General features: G+C 41.9%; 1 protein-coding gene across 3 annotated transcripts in view; it reads right to left on the bottom strand.

The window, feature by feature from the left end:
- The window catches only part of CDKAL1 (CDK5 regulatory subunit associated protein 1 like 1), an 877582-nt gene that overhangs the window by 235159 nt on the left and 632563 nt on the right, over window positions 1-9860 (bottom strand). For all 3 annotated transcript variants that reach the window (XM_019523432.1, XM_019523416.1, XM_019523423.1), the window contains one exon: window positions 7170-7350. In XM_019523432.1, coding sequence (XP_019378977.1) covers window positions 7170-7350 — 181 coding nt within the window. The remainder of the gene's footprint in view (window positions 1-7169; window positions 7351-9860) is intronic.

Below are 9860 nucleotides of genomic sequence, written 5' to 3'. Positions count from 1 at the left end.
GGGGGGGGGGGGGGAAGGGGACGAGGGCACCAGAATGGACTGAGGGGGCTACTTCACCCTTCTTTTCTCCACTCTACCTGCACTTTCCAGCTCCAGCTCAAGCAGCAGCAGGGCAGGAGTATGGGTCAGTGAGTACAGGACACTCCGGGAAATGTAGATCTGTAGAGAGGCAGCAGAGTTTGTTGTTGTTGGACAGAGATGTTGCCCCTCTTTTTTGCTGCCAATATCAAGATTTTTTTTTGCCCATGCAACATAGGTGGTTGTGCCAAAAAAATGAGGTGATTATTTCCCCCAGCAGCAGTGAATGTCAGATGCTGTTCCTGTATGTAGCCCAGTGCTGCAACCTCTGGAACCAGACTGTACAAGGGGGAGAAGGGAAGTACTGCGCTGGGTGCAGTCCTTACACCTCTGGCACTTAAAAACCTTTTCAAATACAGCTTAATTGATCTTTTTTTAACAAAGATGAATGGTGAGTACCTGAAATTTGTAGCTTTGTTTCTCATCTTGAAGAACTAGGAGGTAAGTCCCTTTATGCAGAGAGGAAAGCAAGGAGACTAACAGGGGACCTCTGCTTCCATTACTAGAAAGGGAGGAGTGCAGGGGGAGGCAGGTTACAAAGAACCTAAGGGCAAAATGGCAGCTAGTGTGAGCTGCCCATGTACGCAGAGCCAGGGGCTGAAAAAGGACAGACTGCTAATGACCGACTCAACAGTACCTGGGGTCCTGGAAGCAGAGGATGGGGCCACATGAGTGGAAGAGGGCTGGGCTTTAGGCATATAAGCCCAGCCTCTGGTCACAGAGAGGGCAGTCTGAACCAGCTGCTGCAGGACAGGGAGCTCCCAGTGGAGGTGGCTTCAACAAGAAGTCAGGCCAACCCAAGAGACCTCTTGCTTCCCCCCTACTCTTCCACCTAGTAGGATGGAAGCAAGTCTGCCCAAGTAGGTGTGAGGACAAGAGATCCAGAAGGGGGTTAGAGTTGAGTTAAGACTGGTTAGGTTGCTGTTTTGTGTCTGAGCTTGGGCAGAGGTCTGAGTTATGGCTGTGGATAGGGTGCCTGGGACACTCTGGGTGTTAAGTTCTGCCAAGGGTGTGGAGGGAGTGAGCCAGGCTAGGGCCAAAAAGCATGGGCTAGGGCTGAGGCCTGGGAGCTAGTGTCATAGACAGTGGACCAAGGCTGAGAGCTTGGCCAGAGGAAAAGGGAGCCAAGACAAGGCTGGCTGAAGCCTCAACCGGTGCTTGGAAGCCTCTGGGGGTGATGCCTTAAAGAGGCAGCATCCCAAGGGAAATGCAGAGTCTCTTAGGGCTGAGTGTGGACTTCATAGCTCAAGGATAGAGCCAGCAGGGACAGCACCAAAGAGATTACTTGCAGGCTCCAGGGACGACGTCCTTAATAAAGTAAGAAGAACATCAAAGGCATGGCAGGTGAGAGACTGGAGGTGATGTGAGTTGGAGAGAGTAGCAAGTGAGTTGGACCCCAGGGGAACACTAGGCACTGGAGGCTTGCTACAGAGATGTTCCTAAAAAGAATGGAAAGAAGGGTACAGGCACCTGATCAACATTAACATTCCTAACCAGGAGCAGGGAGCTGCAAGGGATAATTAGGACGTAACATGTAAGTATGATTTTTCATCTAGCTGGATCCTAAAACAATTTGTAAACTAGTAATCACACAAGCTAAAAAGTGAATGGCTTACTCAGTAGGGAAAAAACAGATCATGTCAGAAAGCATACAGTAATACTATTAGGCAAGGGTTAGCAACATACAGTCTGCAGCCAACTGGATCTGGCCCGCAGAGTTTATTCCCTTGCCTATGACCATACCAGGGCTAAGCAGCAAGGAGCTGCACCAGGGCCAGGTAACTTCCAGGTGAGCCCTTTCCACCACTGCTTCTTCTTCCTGCCCCCAGCCTTCACCCAGCTGTGGTGTGCTCACAGCATCCAGCTGGTGAGGTGCTGCCCTGGGGCCGAGCAGCTAGAAACTGCAACTCTGCTGCTGATTCACTCATCCCCCACCTTTGCACCCTCCCACCCCTTACTTCCCAGCTACAGTGCAGAAGCAGCAGAAGCCTGGACATACAATTTCCAGCTGCCCAGCCCCAGTGCAACTCTTCACCAGCTGGAAGCTGTAACCACATTGCAGCCAGGGAGTGGGGGCTGGGAAAAGTGGTAGCAGCATGGGTACAGCTCCCAGAAGCCTTGCCCTATTGTGGATGCAGTGAAAGCTCCCCTGCTGCTGACATGCTGTGGAAGCCACCTGGCCTGCATCAGACTGGAGCCAGGTTGTTCTAACCTACAGCTCGAAAAGGTTGCTGGCTGCTGCTATAAACAACTGAAAGTAGACATAAAGGTAATTATTCAGTTTGGATTGTGGCCAGAATATTGAGTGTAACCATCTTATTATGGAAATGTTACCATGGAATTACAACAGAATGCTAAACAACTGCACAAACTGTGCCCTCGTCCCCTACATTGTCTGTGGAAATGAAAGGTGTTTTGAAGTTTTGGGCGTTATACCTAGTAGTTGCAAGGGTTGTTCCCAGAGATGTTAAGAATAGATTAGATCGACACTTGTCCAGGATGTTTTAGATAGGATGGGCCTGTCCGGTGCAAGGAGTTGGACTAGGTCAGCAGGGATCAACCTTTTTGGCAGGTATGCCACAAGCTAAACCCTTGCCCTCCTTAAGTGTCACTCTGATCTGCTTCCTCAGCTTTCTGCTCCTTGCCTGACCTGCTGCATGCCACAGAGAGGCTACCCATGCCACTTATGGCATACGTACCACAAGCTGCCTACCTCTGGTGTAGATAATGTTTTTAAGGTCTCTCCGTGCCCTACTTTCCTAGATCCTATGAACTGTGACTTACCTCTGTGCTCTTATGATGTTGATTGGTAACTCTACCCTGTAACTGCTACATCTCTGTTTCCCTGTAGCAATATTAGGGCAGTGAAACTGTTACTTTAACTCTGTTTCATTTGGAGTTAAATTTATAGCAATTTAGTTCATTAGTATGGCAACAGGAGCAAGGAGTGGTGACACTGACAGTGTAATAGCTGATGTGTGCTCCCCAGCTGCAATTCCCTCCTTTCTGAAGCAGTTATGAGTTATCTATCTCTTTCCATAGCTAAAAAACTGCACTGTAAAGTACTTCGTAAATGTAAGGGAAATTAGAAAGGTGTTTTTGAAAGCTATATAGCAAGAAATTCTCTTATCAAACAGAGCAAGATCTCCTAACAGGCCTTAATGAGAAGGGCAGAAACAATATACAGTTGACCAGAGTGTGGTTATTCAGTGTCTACTGTACTTTAATTTGGTCAATACATTCATTTTAAATTTTATTTTAAAAGATAGTACAGCATCTTACCGTCATGTTGAGTCATCTTTTACTAAAGCGGAATAGCAAAATTTAGTAGTTTATTCCTTTAAACTTACTAGCTTATTGTGTTGTGTGAATAAATGAACTGATGGTTACAGAACAGGCAGATGTGTGATAACCCAAACAAATTTTTTCTCTACCAGCAAAAGATGACAGACCTGTAGCTTCTCTGTTTTTTCTGATAACATATGGTAGTGGATTAGCATCATCCACACTGTAAGAATCGGAACAATGATGATATGGCTTTCAATACAACCTCTGGGTGAAAGAAAAATTTCATGAAGATCCACCGAAAGCTTTTTCTTGAGATAGGCCAGAATGAGATTTTTCCCTTCATACCATTTTCCTCCAAAAAAAAATTACATTTAGCACCTCCGTCAAAACTATACCCTAAAAACAAACTAATATTACCATGCCTACTTCCTCAACTTTGCATTTTGGACAGGTGATCCATCCTAGAAAAAGTGAACCCAAGATACTTGACACAGCAAATATGTTGCTGGTATACATTTGAGACTTAGGACCAAAAAAACCCAGCTGTGCTGAAAGAAGGCAAATTACAAATAGTAATTTATCTTTTTCATGTCAGATATCTGCAGTGCTAAAACAAAACAGCCAACACAGCCAATATTGAGGAAGAAGAGAAGGACAGCAGCTGTCATGTAACTCATCATTCTAATTCCCTGGTTCAGCACCCTTATTTAAATCATATGCCCAAAATTTCTTTAGTAAGAAATACTGCCAATAGAAAACTGTATCCTCTGCAGCTAGTAGTATAAGGACATCCTGACAAAACACTGGCTCATGAGATCAGATTGTCAATAAATATACACTCTCAATTTGTCTCTCATAAGTCATTGGACTGTGGTAACTTGATAGAAGAACAAGCAGCACATGGACCTACTATAGTGAAGCAGGCTTATATATATAGATAGATAATCTGTGCCTGCCTGCATACTTTCTCTTTCTCTCTCTCTCTCTCTCTCTCTCTCTCACACACACACACACACACACACACACACACACAGAGTGCATGTGCATTGTCAAGCTATACATATAAAATCTACTTTGCTATAGTATGTCCATGTGCTGCTCATCCATCTGTCAAGGTACCAAAGTAGATTCATTAAAGATAACATGTAGACTTTAAAAAAGCATATGATGAATACGACTGGTGGAAGTACATGGTAACGTGCATGCTTCTCTCAGCTGAGAAAGATACATAATTATAAGCAGTTCTGGACTAGGAATAAAATACAAAATGTCTGTGCATTCCTGATACTGCAGAGAGGACCACTGGCTTCTATCCAGAGGCAACGTGAATATAAAATATAAATAGATTAGCATAAGCTATCCTCGTTCCAGTTGATTGATTACCCTGCATTTCTAGAAAGAGATGAAAGCATGAAGGAGTTTATAACTCAGGTTTGTTGAGGACTACAAATAACAGAGAAATGGTTAGAGGGAGGGGACATGTCTATTAATTACAGTTTTTCATCAGCTCTGGAATGTAAGACTCCATAATTTCTTTGAAGGTTCTAGTTCCTCAAAAACAGCAAGTTATAGAAATAAGAATAAAAAGAAAACATCAAGCTTGGTTAAAGTCTACTCACCCCCAGTTCTAGTGCCACTAGGAGTGCTTTCTTTTAAAAAGCTGGTTCTTATTTAATTAATATTCAGCGGTGTCTCAGCATAATAGTATTTAACTCCATGTTGCAGGAAAAATAGGAGATCTAATTTTCCTACCCCTACACAATCCCACTGAGGCAGAATGAGGTTGCATGTATGTGGACAGAAGGATAGTAATTTAAGCCAAATGTTTCCATTTTTAACTCTCTTCCAACTTCCATAATTATTTGACGACATTTTAAACGTAAGTGTCTGCAACAAACAAGCCTTTCAGAAAGAAAAAAAAGTCATTCAACAATGTGAGTTTACTTACATGAGGGTGTACACATGAATTGCTTTCTTTGGGATGAAAGCGGGAACGGATTTACTACCAGGATGTCAAACAGATGACCCGAAGGCCAGACCTGAACCATGGAGCCCTGTGATCCACTACATGGGTCTTAGAGCTGGGCTGGGCCCCAGACACAGGGAGTTGGTCTGAGGCACGCTCTGCACATGGTGCATGGGGCTGGCACAGGGCATGTGCTCCAGGGGGTGTCCCACTGGACTGGTCCTGTGAGCTGGATCCAGTGCACACAGACAGCCTGGGGCTTGGTCTAGACTGGCTGCACAGGGCTGATCTCGTGGGGTACGCTATACAGCATATGCCATGTGTACCACATGCAAAGCAAACCCTAGAGCAGGGCTAGTGCATGCTGCAGGCAGTATGTGATGCTGAACAGTGTGCGCACTGCACAGGGCACAGGGAGATGACATGCAGTGTACACTGCCTGCAGTACCTCACCAGACAGGTCCTGCATGCTGGCTCCACTGTAACCCTCTCCAGCCCACAGACTGGACCAGTGACCCTTATCCAGCTTGTGGGGGTGAGTTTGACACCCATGATGTACTGTATTACACATCAGCTGTTCTGTAGTAACTGCCTATGTGCGTACCCTTCCCCCACAATAGCTGGAAGCTAATCTGCAGTAACTTATCCCTCTCTCAGTGAGATATAAAGATACAAAGGAAGAAATATACTGACGCTGCCTTACACAGTAGCTGCATGTTGATGATGACCCTAACTAAATACAGTATGCTGGTTTTATTCACCTACATTAGTTGACATTATTCTCATCTTGACTGAAAATGCAAAGTACATAAATTATATCTATATTCATAGAGGTACTAAGGAAGAGTTATATCTGTTTCATAGGCAATTAAAACTGCATAGATTCATGTACCAAAATCCAGATTAGGCAAGTTTGCATATTTATACCGTAAAACATTTTTAAAAATCATCATTTAAAAGTGTAGATACACATGCTGTTCTTGTCACTTAAGATAAAGGAAATTTAAATTATGTATCAATTAGAATACAGTTGAGAGCCATCTGCTTCCTATATTAATATATGTGGATTTTATGCTTATGGGGAATTTCAGAAAAGAATGGTAGCTAGAAAGGGTTATGTGACAATGGCTAACCAAAGAAGAATATTTGAAAACTGGAAAATTAAACATAATAATGAATGTAAATTTCACCAATGACCTTTACCATATATGATGAAGGCAGGCACTGGATTTTTTTAAAAGTGTGAAATCATAGAAGATATTTATGAACTAGGTCTCAGTGGAATGGAAGTAGTTACATGCAAATTTGACCTTTAATGTATAAATCAAAGATCACTATTATTCTTATTAATACTTTGCATGGGATCATTTATAGTGCATCTGATGCCATGGGAGTTGCATAACAAGACTTCAAAAATGAAAAAAATTGATGTAACCTTTGCTCTTTTCTTCATAACCTGAGACACTCCCAAAAACATGTTAGGAAAATTATGCGACTATCATATCAAAGAGGAAAAATCCACAATCACTTGAACCTTACATAAATTTTAGTTTACATCTAATAGCAACTTGAACAGTAATTTAAACTTTGTATTAGGCAAGATTTCCAACAATCTACCTAATCTGTAAGGCATTTTCACTACCATCTCACTATATGGCAATATGTACAACTTTATTTTAATTGTGCAAAATTCTACAAGAAGCAATGTTCTCATGAAAACATGTCTTATATTTAAATTCAATTCAGTACATTGTACACTACATTTAAAAACTGGAATAACTTAAAAGCTATGTAATATGTGCCACCAAGTACAACAGTGTAAGAAAATATACCTTACCACTAAGGCTGGAAGTTGATGCATTTTTGCAGCAGGGGTTCCTGGTCGTGGGTAAAACTGATTAATAAAGAGGCTTGGAAACCTGTACTCTTCTACAAGTTTCATTGTTTCTTGAAAATCTTCATCAGTCTCCCCAGGGAAACCACAGATGATGTCTGTAGCAATTGTTATTCCAGGCACTCTGCAATGGAAGTAGGAAAGAAAAGAAGTTGAATTGCAAACTCTCTCTCTATTCTGATGAAGAACATCTTGGGTTTGAAAGCTTGCCTAACTTTTCCCAACCATGCAATTGGCCCAATAAAAGATATCACCCACAAAAACCATTAACTCTTTCTATACCAACCCTCTCTCCACACAAAAATCTTGTTTCTGTGAAAGATGAGGGAATGTGAACTTAACTTCTCTTCAGCCAGAGAACTGAAACCCAACAATATTTCTAGGGAAAAAAACAGATTTTTTTTTTAAACATTGAAGATCATGTCTGTTATTTGGGGGTAAACATGAGGAACAGAAAAAACTGAACATTTGTAATAAGTATCTGGGTCAGAATAAGGTGAAATATGATGATGAATACCTGGTCCAGCTACTTAGGCACTGAAGGCATACATTACTCCCAGAGCCTGGTAAATTCTTTGAATTGTAGTTAGCCTGAAAAAAAAGTACTAGCTCTGACCTTTACCACTAGAATTTGTAAGTTCCTTAACTGTTGTAACACAGCAGGCTGTGAAGAATAACGTCTCCAAAGGAGGAACCTGACATCCTGTGGAGTTTGGAAATTCTAGACTTATTTGGCTTTTGGAGACAACAATAGCTTACTTCAGTCAGAACTAACCTCTTGACTCAGCGTTCTCTAAAATAAGTCAAGACACCCAACTCTCCCTATACTAAAAAAGAGAAAAATATTCTATTATAATTTATCATCACAAAGCTCCCTTTTATCTACCCTTTTCTGTAGCCAAAGCACCTTTCCCCCTGTTTAATTTGGACTTAATATACAGAAACTTCACCACATGACCAAGATGATGATCTTTTAAGACAGTTGCCAGAAACCAAAGGCTTGGGACTCAGGAGACCCAACTTCTATTGTTGTTTATGTCACTGTCCTGCTAGCTGACCTCAGAAAAGGCACCTTACCTCTGTGCATGTTTTTCCATATGTAAAATGAGAATAACGATGCATAATATCCCTTGCTTAAAGAGCTTAGAGAGTTGATAAGAAGTGCACCAGAAGAAGAAGGTGCAACTATCATCATTTGTACAGTACTGTTGAAGCTATCTTCACAATGCTGAGTTACTCTACTGGCATTCCAAAATACAGAAGTATTGATAAACTGGAAGGAATCTTACTTCTAAGAAAAGAGGAGAACTAAACAAGTATACTGCAGCACTGGAACAAAAATACGCTAAGTGTGTGAAGGTTGTAGAGATGACCAAGACTGCTCTCCCCAGAACCTTGTTATGAGTTGAGAAGAATCCACAAGTTTATAGTAAACTGTCTAGTTTGCAGACAGGGGTCTGGTCCCTAATGCAGGGTGCCACTTCCCTTTTTCTGACCATTTCTTCTCAACACTTGAGAGATTCCCTGGATAGGGTAGAGGCAGGAGATTTTCTCCTTTTTCATGTAGGTGACATGTTAGCAAACAAATCCAAGTATTTTAATAGCCAAAGAGAACTACAATTCATTGTAAGACAGTAACACTGGGAAAGAAAGTCATTTTTTGAGGAGAAGGACTGTAACCCCAATGTAAGATTGGCATGGTGGGACATACAAGGGGACAATGAAGTGCCGACAGATGTGGAAAAAAACTCCAAAACCAAAAAAACTGCACTATACCAGAAGAAGCAGTGCATTAGTTCAACCCGGCTCTGCAGCGTCTGTATAGATCAGGTGCTTCAGTGGGGCTTTTTGGTGCTTTTAGCTGAAGCTGATTCAATCAGCTTTTACATAAAAGTGCCAAGAAAGCCACACTAAAGCGCCTTATCTATGCAGACATCGAGTGACCTAGGTCCAACTAACACAATGCCTCTTCTGGGCATGCACTGGGCTCAGCGCAGGGGCAAGCGGAGTTAAAAGTAAAGTGCCATTTGGGGTTTTGGTTTTTTACATCTGTAAGCAGCCCTGGTTGTTTTCTTTCTTTTTTCTTTTTTTTACTTTTAAGTACTGGGAATTCTATTCCACTGCTGACAGGAACAGTATATTCAGACCTGTTGCTTGTGCTTTCTTCTACATTTGCCATGTTTAGTTAGCTGTATGGGAGTCGTCTAAGCACTGACAACAGAATAGGTTTCTCCACCCTGAAGTGCATTTCTGAACACACAATCTAATTTTTAAGACTGACATAAAAATAAAATTGAAATTGCTTAAAACTGCAAAAATGAAATTTAAGAAAATGTATATGAAAACAATTTAATTCAACCCACCTGATAAAAATACAGTAAAAGATTACCTTAAAAAAAGAGGGGGAAGAGGGGGAAGATGTTGGAGGGGAAAATGTTAGTTGCAACCTACACACCCAGGAAAAAATCTGACATCATGGGCCAAAGAGCCTGGAGTGGCTCCCACTGGCTTACTAAGCCTGACATAAGCTGCAGAATATACAGTTCTGCTTGAAATGAAGTAATGTGAGCATCCACTGTAGCTAAGAACTGAATAAACATAGAAAAATTTTGTATTCTATGACACCTTCCCAGC

This window comes from Gavialis gangeticus, unplaced genomic scaffold (assembly GCF_001723915.1).
Source record: "Gavialis gangeticus isolate Ggan-Ray unplaced genomic scaffold, GavGan_comp1, whole genome shotgun sequence".
NCBI classification, from domain to species: domain Eukaryota; kingdom Metazoa; phylum Chordata; order Crocodylia; family Gavialidae; genus Gavialis; species Gavialis gangeticus.
The sequence above is the reverse complement of the archived record's forward strand: the minus strand, read 5'-3'. Positions and strand labels throughout refer to the sequence as shown.